Genomic DNA, 23,655 nt, shown 5'->3' with positions numbered 1-23,655 from the left:
CAGTAATAAAAACATTGGACAAGAGAAATGACTCATCACATGCCCATATATGGTCATATAATATAATTATGCATAACTGTAATATCCTAAACACTGTTGCATTTAAGACAATGCAAATTCAGCTATATTGAAAATATTGAACAAAAGGTATGACTAATGTTTCAAATTACCATATATATTTTCCGTTCACTGCGATATCATGCGTAATATGTGAAAGGCGTTGCCCGAATGTCTGTGGCAAAAATTTAAATTTCTTTTTTTATTGTTCAATGTCAATCACATCAGGGGGATTATTTTTTTTGAGATATTCTTACTTCATTATAATTGACCATCATCAAATGTGCATAGCACATTATTAAGTGCGGAAATACCCACAAAATACTTTTGTCTTTGTCAAATCCTATGCGGCGTTTTGACGTTACTCCGGTACTATGACCTTTGTTTGTCCTACCGTATATTAATGTTCAATGATCTATTCTCAGGGGAAAAAAGGTTAAGTAATGAAAGGTTTGTTTCTATGTAACAAAGTCGACACAGCAGAGCTGTTCATATTACTGATTGTCCGTCGTCGTCAACTTTACAATTTCAACTTCTTCTTTGAAACCGCAAGTCAAAATGTTTACAAATTTGATATGCAAGTACCTTGGATGGTTCTTTCTCATATTTGTTCATTTCATGTCAAAATCTCAAATTCTCCATTTTTGGTGAATATTTTTGTCATTTTTGTTAAAAAGTGATATTTTTGACTTCTTGTTAAAAACCACAAGTCTGATTGCTTTGATACATTTTTGTACTATACAAAAATGTACATATTGTTCATTTTAATTAAAATGTGCATTGCTTACAGCGGAGCTATCTCAGCCGACAGGCTGCTTGTCTTTCTAATAGTACTGGTTTGTGAGTAACTGCTTTAAACTGACAAGAATATCAAGTAAGCAGCACTACTAACTAGTGATTTGTTATCTTATTACATTAAGTATCCAATTTATGCAGAGAGCTGGAGGTAAATAAAAAAGGAAAACATAGATCTGACTTTCTAATCCTGAAATCTGAAAGAAATGCTTTCAGGCAGTTTCCACAGACTGTATTAAACAATTTTCTTTTCTGTTCCTGAGGCAATTACGATATTGATTCCTGTAGATGTATACTTATTACTAGCGGATAGAACACATCCTAGATTCACTCTTCGGGTCTCATCTATGCGCCGTGCTGTGTAACATACTGTTAAATATTACCAATGTAGTCAGGGTTGTTGACTGATTTAATTATTCATGCCAAGTACACTGGTATTTTTATTTTTACTTTTGTTATTTCATTTTGAATTGTTTCACTCTTTAACTTGCAATTATTGACGCATGAAAAGCTGTGGTTGTTGCGTAGCAGGCTTTTTGATTTTGCATAATTAAACTAAGTATTGTACATGTGTAATGTTACATGCATGAAACCCATATCGAGCATGTGGTGCTTTTATTTCAAACTAAACGGACAGAATTAATCATTTAATAGTAAATGGAAGATCAACGTTTTTCAATGAAAGATGATTTCATATTCAGTGTATCATATTTGCTACCATGCTGGGTGCTTATGCATCAGGTACATTGTATCATCTGTTGTGCTGGCAAATTCTTTCCAAAAATAGAATATGGTAACACCAATTTTTTCAGATTTGTTTCGAAATTGGCTGACTCGTTCTCTAAAAATACTTGTTTTTGTTCATTATTAGTCCCCGTTCGGACGGAGTCCGAAAACGGGGACTTATGTTTTGCCCTGTGTGCGTCCGTCCGTGCGTCCGTGATCACCTGTATCTCGAACATGCATGGACCGATTATGTTCAAACTTCACTCATACATCACACATTATATGGGACATATGCACATGCATTTTTTTCATGATCCGATTAACGATAGCCGAATAGCGGCCATTTTAAGGCCGAAAATGCATCAAAATGGCACATTTTCACCATTCCGGACCCGGATCTCAGTTATGCATGGACGGATTTCGTTCAAATTTGGTACATACATTAAACATAATAGGACCTTGATGCACGTCATTTTTTTTTTCGGATCAAGTTCGAAATGGCCGACTGGCGGCCATTTTGTTTTAAAGAATTCAGTTCTGGATCCGTATCAGAGACATGTCTGGATTGATCAAGTTCAAACTTCACACACACAAGGTACATCATGTCACAAATATTTATGTGCATTTGTTTCATGATCCCATTAACGATAGCCAAATGGCGGCCGCTTTAAGGCCGAAAATGCATTGAAATCGCACATTTTCACCATTCCGGACCCAGATCTCAGTTATGCATGGACGGATTTCATTCAAATTTGGTACATACATTAAACATAATAGGACCTTGATGCACGTCATTTTTTTTTTCAGATCAAGTTCGAAATGGCCGACTGGCGGCCATTTTGTTTTAAAGAATTCAGTTCTGGATCCGTATCCGAGACATGTCTGGATTGATCAAGTTCAAACTTCACACACACAAGGTACATCATGTCACAAATATGTTATGTGCATTTGTTTCATGATCCCATTAACGATAGCCAAATGGCGGCCGCTTTAAGGCCGAAAATGCATTGAAATCGCACATTTTCACCATTCCGAACCCGGATCTCAGTTATGCATGGACGGATTTTGTTCAAATTCGGTACTTACATTAAACATAATAGGACCTTGATGCACGTCATTTTTTTTTTCGGATCGAGTTCGAAATGGCCGACTGGCGGCCATTTTCTTAAAGAATTCAGTTCTGGATCCGTATCCAAGACATGTCTGGATTGATCAAGTTCAAACTTCACACACACATGGTGCATCATGTCACAAATAGATATGTGCATTTGTTTCATGATCCGCTTAGCAATAGCTGAATGATGGCCATTTTAAGGCCGAAAATGCATTAAAATCACGTATTTTCACAATTCCAGAACCGGATCTCAGTCATGCATGCATGGATTTTGTTCAGATTTAGTACAATGTGTTGTACATATGCAGGTGCATTTCGGTCATGATCTGCTTTGAATGTATATGTCACTCAAATATGAACGGAACGGGGACGTGTCATTGACAATGACTTGTTGTTTATAACTTGAAAATACATTGACTACCGGGGTAAGTTTATTCAGGTTTGTCACAGAGGCAGTATATTATTTCACAAAGATGCACGTTGATTTTTGACGAGATTCTATGCAATATGGCTGACCAGCAGCAATTTTGTTTGATGACAATCATTTTTGTCTTTTTTTTTACACAATACATGTATCTCAATTTCACACTGTCCAATTATGTCTAAACTTGGTTCACAGACAAGTGTGTTCTTAGTTATATATTTTTTATATTTATTTTCGCAACCAAGGCGATTACATCGCCACTAGTGCAACCACGTTTTGCCATTCTTGTCCATCTGCAGCAAGGGAGCAGATGTTACCAGTAAATTCAGCTGACCTCTTATCCCTCTCAACTGCTTCCTTCCATCTTGTCGGGTGCCTTTCTCTCTTCCACCGGCTGACTACGTCCTCTGAATTCCAATCCATCAGGGCCCTAGGTTGTCTCTCTGGCCCCATACAACATACATGTTCGAACCATCGGAGTCGCCTTTGCCGCAACCGTAGGGAGACTGGTGGATGTTGAGTTCTCTCCCTTATGGCTGAATTCCGTACTCGATGGAACCATCATACTCCCAGGATCTTTCTGAGGCACTGATTGTCAAAGGCATCCTGCTTGTGTTCTTGCGTGAGGGTGGTAGCCCACATCTCTGCTCCGTACAGTAGTGTGGTGATTATCACAGCATTGCATATGCAAAGTTTAGCCTTCAGGCTGGTTTTACTTCTCCACACTTTACTCGGCTGTGCATAGGTTGCTGATGCTCTATCCTTCCTCACCTGGATCTCTGTGTCCAGTTTATTGGTCATTGTGGCATAAGAACCCAGTTATATAATAGTTAGTTATATAAATAATAGTTAATTTGTTCCACATATTCAAAGAAAATCTGTAATTTTCATCTTTTATTTTTTGCGCATTTTGGCTTATACAGCTGTTTATCAAATTCAATTAGGCCCATATCGGTTCACAGACAATTGTGTTCCAGCACATAAACAAAAGTTGAATATGTCACAATCCAATCCAAGATGATCGCCTGTCGGCCATATTGTTCGTCTTTTTTTTGTACATTTCTGCTTATATCTCAAATTCAAGCTGTCCAATTCTACAAAGTAGCACATTTAACTAAAACTGATTTGTGTTGTGATCCAATCCAAGATAACAAAAAAGCAACCTTTTGCTTTTACATTTTGCCAATATACACATTAAAACAGGCTGTGACATTCTCATAAATTATAGAATGTTTCTATAGTCAAAATAAGTAATAATGTAATATACAACAAATGTGATTTTTAGATTGCACATGTACATGTATGTACTTCTATTCGAAATGTGTTTCTAATAGAGCAAATATCGTACATGTGATACAAAATTGACAATACCGGGTACCTTTAGTTGTGAAGATTGTTTGCCATGTGAAATTCAGGTACAATGTCTTTTTGGCTCGCATGTTATTTAGCTAATCTGTAATTTTGCTTAATTCAGAATGCCGTTAATTTAAATTGTTGGCACGTACGTTAGCTAATTAAAGATTCTGTAATTCATGCATTTATTTAAATTCACTAAAATGGCATGTAACATCTCGTACAATAACTTGGTCTATTAAACATGATTGTGGTAATTAACAAGTACATGTATAGTAACCATGTGATCTAAACATCCATTTACTTCTCATACATGATGGTATATATAAGCAAATTTTGATGGTTGGATTCAAATTAAACAATTTCCGAAAATAATTTTACAGGAAAGGCTGGTAGCGAAGTCTTTGTTCTACCATTTAGTGTATCTCTGCCTTCATACTGTTGTACTTGACAATGTGTAGCTGAAGCCAAGAGTATGGTAATCAAGGTCTTGTTATGAATGCCAATTCTTAGCAGTGGAGCTATGTCAAAGAATGTTCTACATTGCTAAGACGTTGCTAAGACGTGCACTACTGTACCATGTGTTTATATGGGCTCTGCATGGGCTGCTGTGAAACGCCGATAGAAAAGCTGATGAAAACATCTAAAGTCAAGGAAACATTTATATTCAAAATCAACTTTGAGACAATCCTGAGTAACTAAATTTATTTATGTTGCACTTGTAGTGGTAATCCTATTACACTCAGGAGAGTCACAACAACTAGTCTAAAGTACAATCTTTTGAGTGTTTTTATCGGCTGTGGTTGCCTGGCGTTGAAAATGCCAGGATGTTTGCTCTCAAAAATAAGTTTCATTGAGTATGAACACTGTTGATGTTGAGAACAAAATGCTCTCGTTTTCTTTAAAAAAAAATGTAACTGTCCCTGGGTATAGTAGGCGTACTGAATTACAAATCTGAGTCATTAAATGAGCTTTATTTTGATGATGTTGATAGCCATGATAATAAATATGTAACCTCACAACAGATGTAATTGAAGTCTGATACAGGTACAGTGTTCTCCCCAGGCACATTTGGCTCTGAGATTTATTGTGATAACATCTTTAAAAAGCACACTTCAAATTACATTGTAGGTGTATTTTAACACATTGTCTGTACTCACCGTTTTTTCCCCAGCAAGGCAATGTTAATGTAAAATTCATGAATTAAATGGAATTTTTTTCAGATTTTCTTCAATTTTCTTCAACTTTCCCTGAGAAACAGGCATGTATATCTTATAAAGGTTGACATTTATTCAACATGTTCAAACAAGAATGGCTGTCCATAGGCCATTTCTTAGTCTTGCAATAGATAAAATGCACTTTTACATTGCACATCTATATTTGAAAGAACATTGCATTATAGGATTGGATTCTATATCATTTTGTTTCACAATCTGGCAAGATGGCTTCCCAGAGGCCATTTTAGAGCCTTGCATGCAGGACTTGGAATCCATTTGTTCTTGAGCATCTAGAACATTGTAATTTTACAAGTATTGTGTACATCACTTTGTTTTCAAAATTAAGAGCCTTGTAGTAAATGGGATATATCTACTTGGAAAAATATGTGTACATGTACATTTTGTATACGTTAGATTCTCTAGCAGTTGTTGAAGATTCATCTTCGTTTGTTTTTAAAATTTGTATTTTCATTATGGTAGCATTTGTCTGAAGATAAATATCAGTTTTGGACTCACAGCATATAATTGTTTGAATTAGAGATCCCATGACTACACAAAAAGAAGTTGTTATTTCTTGTTCTTGTATTGATGCTTTCAGTTAATTAAATACAAGAAATTTCCCCAAAACGTTTTCTACTAAAAGGAGTCTGCAACCTTGTTTTAAATCTACCTGAGATGTAGTTACTTTTTGGCATGCGATTATAAACTTGGAACAAACTCACTGAAGAACGATCTTACAATGCTGATAATTTATTTTATCGCCTAATATAGAGGTGCAGTATGCCTCAAGGAATGTATCACTGGCTCCATACATTGAAATGTACGAGTATGTTACAGTGAGCCATAAACAAGTTTCTTGTCTGGAATGATTTAGATAGAGAGTGGAAAGTTAATGTTTTCCTGAGATACTTAGCGTCTAGAGATTTGGCTACACAGAACGTTTGTGCATATGTTAATAATTGCTACAATTAAATTGTCCGATGAATTACACATTTTGAATATACATGTAATTATAATTGTACACATGTAGAATTGTTTATAATTTTCCCATATTATATAAAGTGCATGAACATACAAGTTTTATCCCAGAAATCATTAAAGATGTGCCTGCATAATTTGTTGTGAAATTCTGTAGGAAATGCTTACCACAACCAAACCTGTTTGAGTGACCCCTTCTGTATAAAGACCACCTGCCTGCAGTGACCACTTTTTGGCAGTCCCAACATATGAGAAGCACCCTGTGTATAAAGACCACCTGCCTGCAGTGACCACTTTTTGGCAATCTCAACATATGAGAAGCACCCTGTGTATAAAGACCACTTGTCTTTATGTGACAACCCTTTCAGTAATATTTCTGTAGATTCGCTTTTGTTTATAATAATATGAAAATAATAATTGACATTCTGATTGTAAAGCAATTTTTAATTTTTTTGATCAACTCAAATAGAAGTGTTTTTTATTGCAACAATACAACTACATTTGTATGTCCTTATTATCGCGAAATGCCTAAAATACATGTATCTAGAAATCACTTACAGTACCACTTGTATCAATCTGATTAAAATCTGATGTAGTGTACGGGCTTTAATTATTTTGGCTATAGACTTATTTTAATTATATTTTTATTTTGATTTTGTGATTTTTTTAATTCCGCCCTACCTACATCTGAGCCGATGCCTATGTAACGAGATTTCAACGAGACCCACTATCGACGATTTTAGTCAACGAATCACATACCTCCTTCTATAGCGCACATGATGACGTCACCGGGCGGAGTCGGGTGGAAAACACACTCAAATAAAATGGCGGATTATACCGACGTTAGCGACCGAGAATAACACGGCTTTTCGGTAAGTTTATCATTGTCAAATGCAACAAAAGTCATTTTTATGTTAATATTGTGGCTCGAATGGTTCGACTTTAGATCGTTATTTTGCATAGTTATTCTGGGAGTGACGATTTTGTTTCCGCCGTTTCGACCGAACACCAGTGTCTTTTTCCAGTCGCCTGCCCTGGAGACGGGTGATGTTTTGTTGAAGATCGGGCCAACATCGTCTACGGTATTGAAACCGTAGCCGTAAATATTCATCAAATTGTATCATCATTTTGTACATTATACAATAACTCTTTATTAAAGTAATTGAGCTGATTTGGACTGGAATAAAATATTTTTTATTGGAACACATCGCAATTGATCAGGAAATATTTTTTTGCTCCAATTTTCTGCGTCGATGCCGTGAGCGAGCCGGTGACCGTTATACAATTTAAAATCAGTTTGCATTGTTTACTATAGTTGTTTACAGTGTTCTAATCATTACGATTTACTTATTTTTTTGCTTCCATTCTAGATAATTATGCTTAGTGATGTAAAATTGAAGCGATGACTGAATGAATGAACCTTGGCTGGCGAAGATGTATCTGGAAGTGTACACATTTGTTGGAAGTGAAAAAAATATTCAATGTAATGACAAAAATTGTAAAATGCTGTGGAATTTCTTTTGCAAATAAAATATACTAGCAATTTTCTATTAATGGTTTATTCAAGTGGGCAAAATATAATGTACAGAAAGATTGCCCGTAGAGTATCGCTACACTGAAAAGTAAGCAACCGACAGCCTGTATAAAAGGGGGGCTGTGATTGGCTGTTACTTATGCGAGATTTGAACGGGACTTACATAGGCGTCGGATCAGATGTAGGTAGGGCAGAATTAAAAAAAAATCACAAAATCAAAATCAAAGTAAAATAATAAAATAAAAGGGCATTAATAACAAAAGTAATAAAAAATAAAATTAAAATAAGTTTATAGCTACAATAATTAAAGCCCGTACACTACATCAGATTTTAATCAGATTGCACTTGTATAATAGAGACCTGTGTATTCTGTTCACATTAAACCACCTGCTATTTCTTGAATCCTAGACAACACTCAAACTATTCTACAATCATACAAATGTGCCTGTGAATAACCCTTAGGTCTGTTGCTTTGCAGTCCCTTTGCGGTATCAAAGTACACTAGAAACAACTCCTCTAGGAACTCTAATGATTCCCGATATATCATCACTATTTTGGAGTGTAAAATTACCATTACCATACACTCCTGTTCACTAGTGCCCTTACATTCATTCCAATATTTTCAGTGATTTCATTGCAGTTATAGTTGATGTCTGGGGTCACAAACCTCAGAAAGTATGGTGAAATTCTTGAATTTTGTTTGAAGAGCCAGTGTGCTTATAAAACCTCATTACCTTACTGTGGATGCTATCCTTGATCATATCCTTCGGTCCCTGTTGCCTGCTCCAAAGCTTGACTTGAGATAACTGTGTGTTGATCAGTCAGATTACCATTAGGTAACTTTTACTTGGATCCCACATGTGCAGTGTTTGTAGAAAGGGGAATACTCATAAATCATTAAGTTCAAAATTGTCTCTTAACTCAATACTAACAAGTGATTGCGAAACCTGTGAATTCACTCTCTGAATCTTTTTTTCACACCTTCCAAAACAATAATTCATCACGTATAATTAAAGTTTCTTCACTACTGACTATTCTTCATTCAAGACTGTAGGAAATAGGAGAGCTTTTATTCTATGATGTATTTATGCTTTATCCTTGGATTTATCTCAGACACATTCCTATAATAGAATGTGGGATACCCAGAGACTGGACTCTAATCACGACTACACAGTCAATTCACCCAACATCATAAAAGCTACGATGGTCAATTATAGAATGCTCCAGGGTGTTCATTTGTAAACCAAATGGCGTACCATTATAATGTCTATGTGTCATGTGCATTCAGTCGGGGTTACCATAGTATGTGGTTGTTTGCCAGAGGCTCTGTTCCCTCATTATCATTCACTATTTAATTGGATCATTGTCGTAAACAATTGAAAACTAAGAGGAGCATGTAGTAACAGCTAGTTTGCATTCAGGAAATTGAAAATTTGTTAAAAATGTTCTGGAGCAGGTTTGTTTTGTTGTTTGAATGAAAAGGCACGTGAAATGAATTCAATCGTAGATCATTTTGATGGAAGAGATTTTATGTTATAGCTAATGCTTTTACATAAATTACAGAGGTGTTTTGATGGTTAAAATAAGTAATCCAACATACAACAAAAGTGTTTTTTTTGGTTGAGAAGCGCTGTTTATGTGTTTGTGGTAGGGGAACAAAGTATCACAATTCCATTACATCTTAAGAACATTTAATATTGCCAGTGGAAATAAATCCAGAGCTTGATCTTCACACAGACACCAAAGGCAATTACCTTGATGTCAAATAACTTTGCCTTGGTGCCCTAAGATAATTTTTATATTACATGTATTTCTATACATTTGTATACATGTACTAAGACCATTTTTGAAATGAGGGTCCTTTCAATTCTGAAACTTAATCTCTATGTACAGTTGTATGTAAAACAAAAATGATATTTTAATTATAATTTAACATATTAATATATAAGATTCAACAATGTTTTAAAAATATTATATTTTTTTCTCATGTACATTTTATTTTATGTCCAAATTATACATGTATATATTCTGGCATAATTATTTGAATTTGGTTACTCATGAAAACTTATAAAACTTATAAAAATATTATACTGTTTATACATGTAGGTGAACTTATTTCTGTGAGTGTTGTGGGTCCTGACAGTATACCAAATGAAGTGATACAATAATGCACATATTTTCACAGAACTCAAACAGAATCACATGTGCGCTATTAAAAGTATTCTATCTCGGGCAATTTGTGAATTGTGACCGGAAATGTAACCATATTGGTGCATGTACATGCACATTATAGCGGAAGCATGATAAATATAAAAAATAACTTATCTATTTAATTAAAATACCATATATCCATTATACCATATGTCTTTGAAAAGTGAGGGTTAGTTAAATTTTTCAAAACATTATTTACAATTATTAATTTTCCTTTCAATATAGGATCACACCTACAGACTGTCAAAAAGTGAATGTTTTGAGTTTGAATTTCCTTTTTTATATGTAGCACATGCAATGTTGAAAAGCTGATCTTTCAGAGTGAAATGTGGCGTTGAAATACCCTTTATATACCGGTAATACTTTATCAAAATTGTCCATCAACTATGTATATCACATTATTAAGTGTGAAAATACCCCAAAATTACTCTTGTATTTGTTAATTCCCATGCTATGTTTTGACGCTACTATGGCGTTATGATCTTTTTTTGTCCTGTTTTTATGCTTATTTTCATTTATAATGCAGGATCTGTAAATTGAAAATTGTATCTTGTTCTTTACTGTATGACATAATGCATTGAATCTGTTGAAAAGAGTGATTTCTTGTTTTTGGAACTGTAGGGTTCACGAAAGTAAAGCTGAAAATGCTGCTGTAGTCACAAAATACACCTGCTAAAATGAAATAGCTTGTTTCTTATGCATGCTTATTGGGTAAATATAATAGAAGGTATATAAAAACTAGTGCTTTTGGGCTTTGATCAAAATGTTATTATAACTCTCAGATAATCACCAATGTATTCATCCTGAATTCTGGATTCTCAATGTGCAAGGTTGTACTAGTTGCACTATGTTTTATCTCTCATGCACAGACTATTTGAAGTACTTGTACTAGTACTAGTAATTCAAATCACATTGAATGAGTTTCTGCAGACAGACTTGAATTAAACTTCATATTCTTGAGGACTCTTACAAATACTTGATGACAGAAAAATACAACATATTATAAAAAAGCTTGTGGCTTTCCATGACATCTACTACATCACATGACATTTTTGTTATTGTCATCACTGACGCTGATATCACCCCACCTCAGGCACCCTACATGCTTTCCAATGAATCATCATTTGTGATTGAAATCCACAGTAATGAGTTGAAGAAATTGTGCTGGCTTTATATTTCACGTTAATACACACTGGCGTTGATGTTGTTCTTATGCTGACTTGTGACCTTTACTATATTACATTTGATTCTTTTGTGTTATATGCACGTTCTTGTATATTAATGTTGCACATAGAGTATATTGTTGACAGTACGGCAAGTCTACATTTTCCTAATATTATGTAACCTATATTTGCATCATAGGTCATAAGTCATTTAAGGTTAAAGGTCAAAAGTCAAACCGAAACTTATGGCAATAAATCATCAAGCAATCACAGCCGAGCGAATGAGCATGGAACCCAGTTGAGATAATGGCTTATGGCAACATACTAGTACTTGTCATAGAACAGTTTGTTTTCCTGCGTTTACTCCAATAGGTTTCTTGATCACATGTCTTGTCATAGAACAGTTTGTTTTCCTGCGTTTACTCCAATAGGTTTCTTGATCACATGTCTTGCCATAGAACAGTTTGTTTTCCTGCGTTTACTCCAATAGGTTTCTTGATCACATGTCTTGCCATAGAACAGTTTGTTTTCCTGCGTTTACTCCAATAGGTTTCTTGATCACATGTCTTGTCATAGAACAGTTTGTTTTCCTGCGTTTACTCCAATAGGTTTCTTGATCACATGTCTTGTCATAGAACAGTTTGTTTTCCTGCGTTTACTCCAATAGGTTTCTTGATCACATGTCTTGTCATAGAACAGTTTGTTTTCCTGCGTTTACTCCAATAGGTTTCTTGATCACATGTCTTGTCATAGAACAGTTTGTTTTCCTGCGTTTACTCCAATAGGTTTCTTGATCACATGTCTTGTCATAGAACAGTTTGTTTTCCTGCGTTTACTCCAATAGGTTTCTTGATCACATGTCTTGTCATAGAACAGTTTGTTTTCCTGTGTTTACTCCAATAGGTTTCTTGATCACATGTCTTGTCATAGAACAGTTTGTTTTCCTGCGTTTACTCCAATAGGTTTCTTGATCACATGTCTTGTCATAGAACAGTTTGTTTTCCTGCGTTTACTCCAATAGGTTTCTTGATCACATCTTGTCATAGAACAGTTTGTTTTCCTGCGTTTACTCCAATAGGTTTCTTGATCACATGTCTTGTCATAGAACAGTTTGTTTTCCTGCGTTTACTCCAATAGGTTTCTTGATCACATGTCTTGTCATAGAACAGTTTGTTTTCCTGCGTTTACTCCAATAGGTTTCTTGATCACATGTCTTGTCATAGAACAGTTTGTTTTCCTGCGTTTACTCCAATAGGTTTCTTGATCACATGTCTTGTCATAGAACAGTTTGTTTTCCTGCGTTTACTCCAATAGGTTTCTTGATCACATGTCTTGTCATAGAACAGTTTGTTTTCCTGCGTTTACTCCAATAGGTTTCTTGATCACATGTCTTGTCATAGAACAGTTTGTTTTCCTGCGTTTACTCCAATAGGTTTCTTGATCACATCTTGTCATAGAACAGTTTGTTTTCCTGCGTTTACTCCAATAGGTTTCTTGATCACATGTCTTGTCATAGAACAGTTTGTTTTCCTGCGTTTACTCCAATAGGTTTCTTGATCACATGTCTTGTCATAGAACAGTTTGTTTTCCTGCGTTTACTCCAATAGGTTTCTTGATCACATGTCTTGTCATAGAACAGTTTGTTTTCCTGTGTTTACTCCAATAGGTTTCTTGATCACATGTCTTGAAGTTTACAAAGGATTCATTGTTCAAATCAAATCAAGTGTTTTACTTGTCACTGATGAAAAACATTTCCTGTTTTTTTCTCCCATGAGCTTCCCAATTATATAATGTCCTACTGGAACACCCGGCATAATGTCAACACTCCACTAATCAAATCTATTCTTTGTGGACCATAACTGAAAAAAATTACATACCAGTTAAACCATGGTCACATGATAGTTATGGCATGTAAACCATGAGTGCGAAGTGTGATTTGATTATATGAACCATCATTTAATTCATTTTTACCATAGGCTGTCCCGAATTGGGGAGGTTTCAGCCAATCAGTTTGTTGTTGCACGTAGCTTAATTTGTATTCAATTTGCTGCATATTTAGAGTTGTTGATACTTGGATATATACCACCCCATTACCAGATTATCATATACAATCCCACAATATTTTCTCTTAGGTTGACGTCAGTAGACACGAGTGATTACCGCCAGAGTTTTATATCAATCAAAGCCACAGGTGAAGATTAATGCTACTGATATCAACCTAAGAGAAAATATTGTAGGATTATATATTTATCCCATGCTTATATCCACCAGTGTTCTCCCCAGGCCTCTGAAGCGACACGGTACCGTGACGCTTGGACACTCGGTCGTGATGCTTGCCCTTTGTCCGTGACGCTTGGTCACTCAGCCGTGATGCTTATGTCTCGTCTTGCACGTATTTAAAACAATAACATGTATTGATCGATTTAGGTAATCCCGTTTTTGTTAGCCATACAAAGACAGTGATAAAAACGGAAGTCTGCAATATGTTGCGAAGTCTTTCAAAGGTGCAGAGCCTCCAAATCAAAAAAAAAATTAACTAGAGTAGCAATAATTTGCCCATTGCACGCAACGGCAACAATGTGACAAAACAAGTCACGGCGTACGTCGGGAAGATCAACCCCGATTTGCTGCACTCTGATTTGTTATCACTCAATCGCTGGTGACATTATTTACTCCAAAATTAAAAAAAGAACAAGTGAAATTAAGTCGCATTGGAAAGAAAAGTATGAATATTTCAACAGCAGACGAGACGGGATGAGACAAAACAAACTCTGACCTCTGGAAATACCCCATTCATAGGGTACCTTAGTAATAATAACAACCTTTATTGATATCGTATCCCTTCTGGGATCTAGATTAGAATACAATAAGGATATAAGGAACAATAAAATACATAAGTAATAATAATAATAAAAAAGAAATAAATAGTAATACTGTGAAAATATTATTATATAAATATTTTTTTGGTGTTATTTTGAGGCAGCTGGTAAATTGCTTTTTCATGAAATTCTCTCTTTTATTGAAACAGTCGCTGATAAACTTGGCAATTGCTTGGACGGTTTCAGAATTTTTGTTATTGAGAAGTGCTTTCAGATTACCGGATAAGTTTACGTTTTCAAACAAAGCATCTCTTTCAAATTTGTACTGGTTACAATTGAAGAGGAAGTGTTCTTCATCTTCAATTTCATTGGAGTCACAGACAGGGCATGTTCTATTTAAGACATCTATGTTGTGATATCGCCCAACTTCAATCTGAAGTATGTGGGCACTTATCCTCAGTTTAGTCATAGATGATCTGTGGATGGGGTTTTTAATAATTTCAAGGTATTTTTCAAGTGCAAAATCAGTTTTCAGCTGTCTGTAGGTACGAAGTTTATTTTTGTGATTAGTGCCTTTATTGTCATTATGCATTGTTTCTGTGCAGTGTTTCTCAAACATATTTTTTAGTTTTTTTGTAGCTAATGGGATAATACTGGTTTTTTCGCAAACATCACTAATTTCCAAAAGGTTCAGTAATTTTTTTATGCCTGTGGTCCAATTACTGACATTTTCTTTGTCCAAATTGGTGCCAAGTTTGTAGGCCTCAGAGATCAGAGTGGTTTCATCCATATGTTTTATTTTCAGCCAGTAGTTAATCATACGTTTGATGCTTGAGATGATAAGTGGATATCTTTCTTAGTACAGAAAAACGCCGCCCTAAGGCGACATAATGCACGTTGCAACATTGTGACCGATGCATGCTGGTGTATCAGGGGTTCTGATCGAGGTAGCAAAGATGGCGGCGCAGAATGCATGATTTTCCGCGATGTTTAAAAACAACATCTCGTTGGCAATTTAGATGTAATGCTTATGATAATCATCAATGAATCGTTTTAATAAACAATTTGTGTATTTCACACCAAAAAGTCAGATACCGATGATCGCAATAGCAGCGGTGAATACCCATCCAACGCAATGCCGTCAGCTGACAATGTTACGGTGATCGTAGCGTTGTACTCACAAGGTATATTGCAATGAAAAATCGCCGAACTGCCATTGTAGAATTTTTTTTTAATTATTGATTTATTAATTTCAACATATTTCGATATCTTGCCGACTTTATATATTTAACCAAAAAATGTTTTCCCCGACGTTTATATGAACCGACAGTGACATGGGCACTAAAACTTATACACAATGATGAACCAGTTACATCCATGGATAACAGTATATTCACTGACTGGCTATAACACAAGTTTTTCAATTTTTTTTCCTTTTTATGATGTTCCATTTCAAACTTTATTTGACTTGATACAAAAACAAAAAATACAATGCAGTAAAATGATATAAAATTTATCAGATATAAAAATATCTTGTCTTTAATTAATTGTAGATTGACAATATTTGTTGGGATAAACTGATTATTATGCAAATAAAAATTATGCAAATTAGATGCATTGTTATGCAAATTGGCCGTGATGCTTGATATGAAGTCTGGGGAGAACACTGTCCACATTCCAAAAAAATGCAATGGTGAAGTGTTGAAAGTACATCGAATACAAATATATACATGTATCATTGCACATGCCTGGTACACTGTATGCTAATTTTGTTGACGTCTCGTGTTCTACTTCATGTGAACATATGTGTATGCTATGTGGTGATTCATGATATTTGCTTCATTTCACTAGAATTTATTTTAAATTTCATCCGATTTCTTTGGTAATAATTCTGAAAATACAAACATGAGCTTGCAAAAATAAATTGTTGTTATCCAAAGTTATTTACACCGTATATAAATCTGGAAGCATTGGCAGTGTATGCAATGAAAAAAATGTTTGGTAGTGGGAAGGGGGGGGGGTATGTGATGGCTAACAATATGATATGTATTTTTGGTCTGTCGTCACACTTTGGAGATATTTACGTTATGCATGCAATAACACAGAAATTATATTTGAAAATTGTACAATAATAATTCAAGCAACTGAAAAATGTTTTTGCAATAACAAACATCACAAACAAAAATGTTGGAGGCCATAATTTTCTTTGTTTTCACTTATTTTATTTATATATTATAATATAAACTTCCTTTTACTAAATTGCAAATTTTTTTGTTAATGGTATTTTTATGCGAATGACATGCATGGGGATGATTCGTTGCATCACGTATAAAAAATCTGTACATCATGAATATTGTAATTTAGTACAGAGTTATGATCACATCTGTCTGTCTCTTAGAAAAATAATATTGACAACAACAAAAATATCAAGATATTTTCTTTTAATTTCTGGTTTCCAAAATATGGTTGGAAAAATTGCTAATGCTTTGTTTTGCCTCAGATTCAGAATTTCTACGATACAATGTAGAAGTTCAAAACAGTTTTATTATTTTCAGATTTTATTTGTGTGTTTATTTTTGTAGGCCCAGAAAGCCTGGATAGAGAAAACCTTCAGTAAAAAGGAATGTGTGAAATTCATCGGGGGAGTTCGAGAACCAAGGAGGTTTGTATGCATATATATACACTGTATGATCATCTAGGATACATAATTGTGCGATTCATGTCAATTTCCTTTGGTGTGTGTGCGATTTTCACAAACTCCTTTCTGGATAGTAATTGTCAGGATTCACAAATCCCATAGTACATGTACATTGTATATGCAAATACATTGTGATTTTTGTGCAATTTCGTCTATAAATGCTGAATTTCCAATTATTATTTCTAATAACCGTCTTTGTTGTATAATCTACAAATTAAAAATGACATAGGAATTTCCCAACAGTGAGATACTTAACACTATCGGAAAGGAAGAAATAGAAGCGATTGCATTTATTGTATTAAAATGCTGTTTTTCCACGATAGAATCACTCTAAGTTTGTAATTGACATAAGCGCTTCAAATAGAAAAAATATGGTATATTCATACATGTATACGCCACATCTTTTAATGATGGATTTTCATAGTTGTTGCAGGTTGAAAATTCTTATAGCCTTAACATAGTCTTCTCTTTTGTATCAATTCATACCCACTCTACTTAATACAGTGTCATGTGACACCCATTATTCAAGGATTACTTATTCTAGATTTGTAAACGTTCTCCATTTCTGTCTGACGAGACAAACCATTTGAATGATCCCTTTTTTTCATCAAAATTTTGGTTCAGAATTTTATACATTTTAAATTTTTTCTATACCATATTTGTTCTATTAGAATCGCATATAGAAATTAAATGTATTTATTTTATGCTGGGTATGTCATTCAAATATTACTTATACATAAAATAGGTGGTTCGTTTCATCCTACAGTGAAGTATAGCTTGATATTTGACGATTCCTCAAATACGGGAAATATTTTTACTCTGTGATTTTAACTATTTGTTGTCACTATGCATGTTAAAAACTCTTTCAAGAAGTGTTTCAGTGTTGTGCTTACAGTTTATAACAAGTTATTGACAACTATATGTTTTTTTGTGCTTGGCATGCTTTAGCTGACCTTCTATGGTTGAATGAAAACAAGCAGTCTAACAGAAAGCACAGTAGTTTGTGGAGGTTGAAAACAGCACAAACTGCCACACCACATTTAGAACGTTATTTTATATGATGGGGTTATAATTGAAATTGATTCAATTTAATTGCTTGAGTGAGAATGGTTAAAAGTTACACTCAGATCATTCTTTCATTCCATTCATTGGGGTCATTGGACTAGTATGTAAAGTACAATGTATTTTGGCTTTTTATTTAGTTTTAAAAGGGTTGCAAGGCTCGTGAATTCACAAGGATTCCCTGCTATTTCTAATTACTCTCTCACTATTTCAGAACACTAGCAATTCCAATATTTCCAGCAATTTGTGCATTTTCATACCATTAAACATATACATGTACATGTGGTCTCAATAAACAAATGAAGCTTCTAGGAATGATGTCCAGACTTTTTAGTCCTCGTGCGGATACAGTCTGAAAATGGGGTTGACCTCTGTGCGTTTGTGCTAGTGTGCATCCTCGCATTCAGATCTATATCTTAGACATGCCTGGACCAATTACATTCAAACTTCATTCATACATACATAATATTATACATATGCACATCAATTTGTTTCATGATCTGATGCAAGATGGCACGGTAATTTTTGTGATGAAAAATCATCGAAATCTGGAATTCTGGAACCAGATCTTAGCCGTTTGACAGATAAATTTTGTTCAAACTTGGTACATACATTTGTACATTGAACATTATGGGACTTTAATACTTGTCACTTTGTTTTTAAGATTGGATTTAAAATAGCCAACTGGCGGCCATTTTGTTTTAATGAATGCCATATCTCTGACATGTTTAAATTTTTTATATACATTATACATGTACATCATGTCATAGATAAAGAGATGTATTCATTTTTGTTTAGAGTAATCATCATGATCAAGCATCAGCTTATGGATCCATCTGACATGTTTATGTTCCAACTATAAACAAAACTATATATCTTAAATTTGATAACTAACGGGGACTGTGCCATGCGTGGCTTAAAGCAAGCGATTTGCTTGCTCAAAATTCCACCCAGGGAAGCTAAAAAAAATCTTCCCAAAAAATGTAAATTTACAAATGTAAAATAATTTCTCACATAACACATTTAAATCACTTCCATGTTTTTAGGAGAGCTATTTCTTGACTGATCTCAAAATACAACTCTATGATGTGGTCTGCAAATTCTGCAAAAGACTAGATGTACTTGAAAAAATTCAGTAGTTCGTGTCTAGACAACACTAATAGATCATATCATGCTGAAGTGTTCTCATCAGCGAAATTGGGATGGAACCTATTTCTGTGAAATCATCATCGTAGATCAGAATCATGTGCGGCTCTCTTTCACTACCGGTACTCATAATAACTGTGTTTAGTTTTAAACTGACGACTATAAATCCAAGATTAATGTTTGGTATTGTTCCAGGTTATCACCAGCATTCATTGTCATTTGAATCTGCATAATTTCTTTGTTATGGTTTTCCTCCTCACTCTTAGCGTCTATTCTTGGGAGCGAACATCAGGACATTTTCACTGCCTAGCAACCACAACCATTGAAAGCAACTCCCAAAAAACTGTGCTTTAATTGGGCTAGTTGTTGAGACTCTCCTGAACAGTGTAACAATATTACCTCTACATGTGCAATATTTATAAATTTAGTTGTTAAGGACTGCCACATAGTTGAGTTTATTCTGTTATCTCTGCTTTAGCTGTTTTCATCGGCTCTTTAACCGGCGTTCCACATAAGCTTGCTCGGAGTCATATAAATAAAGTACAGTGGTGCATGTCTTTATTTAGAACTTTCTGTGACGTAGTTCTACCCTCTATGAAGAGTATTAATTAACAAATATAATTTCATGTAGTCTGTTGCTTTGAGCTCAGTTTGTCTAATATTGTAAATTCATTAATTATTTGCTGGTTTTTATTTTAGCCCATAAGTAAACTTTGCTAAATTAATTTCACATGAGCATGTAAAATAACAATAGAACTCATTGTTTCCCTGCCAAGTTTGTAAAACCCAGTGAAATTGCTCAAAGCATCAAAATACTGTAAAATGACCAATTTTCACTGGTTTAAATTTCACTGATTTACCATTTCAGGCATATTCAGTGGGTTTTAAATTCACGGTTTTGTCATTTAGATAATGTGTTCTATGCTAAATTTTACATATTCACTGTGTTTTAATTTAGCGCATTTTTCCAGTCAGCGAAATAAGCTAAATTAAAACACAGTGAATAATTACCCCCTTTACAGTAGTGAAATTAAATGCCAGTAAAAATAAATGTTTCTACATCAACTCTCATACCATCTACAAATTACAACATACATATCTTTTTTCTTGTTTTTCTTTTTATTATTTGCCAAAAATTCACAAAAGAATTTGGATAAAAAAAAATATGGTGTACAAATGGCCAAATTCTACTCTTTGAATGCGCGGTACTGTCAGAACATTGCACTGAAATTGGTCTGGCTATGTACAAACACTTTAAGCTAGTGGAATACATTTCTGCTTCATTCTAGTGTACGCAGTAAGGGAAAATCTGAGTCATGGGCTAATTTTTTTTTTTTTTTTATTAGTATTGCTGTGTAGCAGAGCGTATAATCTTCTGACATGGATCCTTTATATGCACACACAGTTGCATGCATACTAAATAATATTTTTTTCTGTTGATTATTTTGTCTCTTCGAAGCTGCTACGTGTACTTATACACTGATAGCTATTTTTCTGAAAATGTTCACGTTACCGTTGCCATGGTATTGTTAACTGTGAAGTCAAAAATGATATTGGATGAGGTTACAGACACGTATATTTCTGAGAGTATTGTATATTCCCTAGGTTGATTTGAAGCACAAGTACACAATAAATTTATCTATATTTGGGTTTGATTTGTCTGTGAACACCATCTGCACATCCCTGATTGCAGTGGATACCCTTACAGGAATTGGCTTTGATGACTTTATATTCCAATTTGGTGACCGATTTTGATTTCTTTTGGGTAACAAACACGGAAATTGCATCTGAATTATAAATATCTGTTGCACATGTTCCCACTGTTAAGTTGACTTCAAAGTGATAGCTGTATTATCTGATATATATGTATATTGTTTGTAACATTTGATGTATGAAGATCAGACATCAACAAGTCCATTGAATCATACACTACATATCTCTAATGTGGCCTACCTAATAATTAAAAATTTGATCGTGAATGGCATTAATGTGGATTCTAATTCATGGCTCTTTTTACTACATACATGTAAGTTTAGGCTTAAAATAAGTTTAATGCCAAAATTTATAAAATTATATAAAATAGGCTTAACATTATACTGAAGGGCACCAAGTCAACTGCCTTTGATATTCCTGTGAAGTTCAAGCACTATAAAATTGTACAGTACTACTTGTATATACATGTATGTATGTGTAATGACCAAACGTATCTGTATTGTTTATCATTATACATATACATACATTTGTACATGTAGATGTGCATTCTTTTCTATACATGTACAATGTAAACCAAAAATTGCATGGATTGGATGCTGGGTCATTAAAATATGTATTTTGTCCATAGACTTGCATGTTATTTACAAATTAAAACACATGGGCTTCTAATAGAATGAATACAGTCTCTAGTGGGTAGCTAAATAGTATGATACAGTGCCATAGACTAGTACTTGCATACATTGTACATTCACTTTTCACATAGACTATGTATTTTACATGCATTGCATGGAACCCATGTCAAACACAACACTTTTTACTGAGCACTGTCTGTTGTATTAGTAGCAGGGTATCTGAACTAATAAATCACTAACATCGTGCTTCTCAGCTTGTGAAATAATTCCTTTTCATTACAACTGTAACCATCTCCTAGGGATTAGATTGATACTTTGCACATTAAATGTGATTTAACTTTAGAGCACGAGTACCTCACACATTTTTAAAGTAATTTGTGTTCTGCTTTAACTTAAAAAAAAGCATAGATAATATATATACTTGTAGTTACATGTATATGCTGTAAGCAACTATTAAAGTTGAAAAGTTGCTGCTTTCTCTTTTCATTAGTCTTGTGAAATTCTTAACTGTGTATAGTCTACTTCACTTGATCTTTGACTTATTCCTTCTTGGATTTAACTGGTTGTCACACACTGGAGTAGATTTCTTAGAAAACTATGTTTTGATTGATTTTTGATAAATTCTATAGAATTGTATAAAAAGACAAGATTCACAAAATATATGAATACAGATACCAAAGCAAACTCAGACAGATGTCAGGTGAATTGCCTTCTTTGTTGCTAATAAATTATTCATGACAAATGATTTGTAATGATACTGATAAATTATTCATGAGAAATGATTTGTAATGATACTGATAAATTATTCATGAGAAATGATTTGTAATGATACTGATAAATTATTCATGAGAAATGATTTGTAATGAAACTGATAAATTATTCATGAGAAATGAGTTGTGATAATGCTGATAAATTATTCATGGGCAATGAGTTATGATAATTCTGATAAATTAATCATGAAAAATGAGTTATGATAATGCTGATAAATTACTCATGACAAATGATTTGTAATGTTACTGATAAATTATTCATGAGAAATGAGTTATGATAATGCTGATAAATTAATCATGAAAAATGAGTTATGATAATGCTGATAAATTACTCATGACAAATGATTTGTAATGTTACTGATAAATTATTCATGAGAAATGAGTTATGATAATTCTGATAAATTAATCATGAGAAATGAGTTATGATAATGCTGATAAATTACTCATGACAAATGATTTGTAATGATACTGATAAATTATTCATGAGAAATGAGTTATGATAATGCTGATAAATTACTCATGAGAAATGAATTATGATAATGTTGATAGATTATTCACGAGAAATGAGTTATGATAATGCTGATGAAATATTCATGAGAAATGTGTTATGGTAATACTGATAAATTACTCATGAAAAATGAATTATGATAATGTTGATAAATTATTCATGAGAAATGAGTTGTGATAATGCTGATAAATTACTCATGAGAAATGAATTATGATAATGTTGATAAATTATTCATGAGAAATGAGTTGTGATAATGCTGATAAATTATTCATGAGAAATGAGTTATGATAATGTTGATAAATTACTCATGAGAAATGAATTATGATAATGTTGATAAATTACTCATGAGAAATGAATTATGATAATGTTGATAAATTATTCATGAGAAATGAGTTATGATAATGTTGATAAATTACTCATGAGAAATGAGTTGTGATAATGTTGATAAATTATTCATGAGAAATGAGTTATGATAATGTTGATAAATTACTCATGAGAAATGAATTATGATAATGTTGATAAATTATTCACGAGAAATGAGTTATGATAATGCTGATAAATTATTCATGAGAAATGAGTTATGATAATGTTGATAAATTATTCATGAGAAATGAGTTATGATAATGTTGATAAATTATTCATGAGAAATGAGTTGTGATAATGCTGATAAATTATTCCTGAGAAATAAGTTATGATAATGTTGATAAATTATTCATGAGAAATGAGTTGTGATAA

At 33.7% G+C, this 23,655-nt stretch overlaps 1 protein-coding gene and 1 long non-coding RNA gene across 2 annotated transcripts in view; both read left to right on the top strand.

Annotated features, from left to right (window-relative positions):
- Nucleotides 1-23,655, top strand: part of LOC100367458 (transient receptor potential cation channel subfamily M member 3) — a 72,101-nt gene that overhangs the window by 12,381 nt on the left and 36,065 nt on the right. The window contains exon 2 of the mRNA XM_085506884.1: nucleotides 16,974-17,053. Coding sequence (XP_085363010.1) covers nucleotides 16,974-17,053 — 80 coding nt within the window. The remainder of the gene's footprint in view (nucleotides 1-16,973; nucleotides 17,054-23,655) is intronic.
- LOC146734948 (uncharacterized) lies at nucleotides 7,342-8,207 on the top strand. Its single transcript, XR_014931299.1, has 2 exons — nucleotides 7,342-7,536; nucleotides 8,035-8,207. It is a non-coding gene; the product is annotated as an uncharacterized LOC146734948 (long non-coding RNA).

This window comes from Saccoglossus kowalevskii, chromosome 13, assembly GCF_978046115.1.
Source record: "Saccoglossus kowalevskii chromosome 13, keSacKowa6.1, whole genome shotgun sequence".
In the NCBI taxonomy this organism is placed as follows: Eukaryota; Metazoa; Hemichordata; class Enteropneusta; family Harrimaniidae; genus Saccoglossus; species Saccoglossus kowalevskii.
Note: the sequence above shows the minus strand (reverse complement) of the source record. Positions and strands in the feature narration are given on the sequence as shown.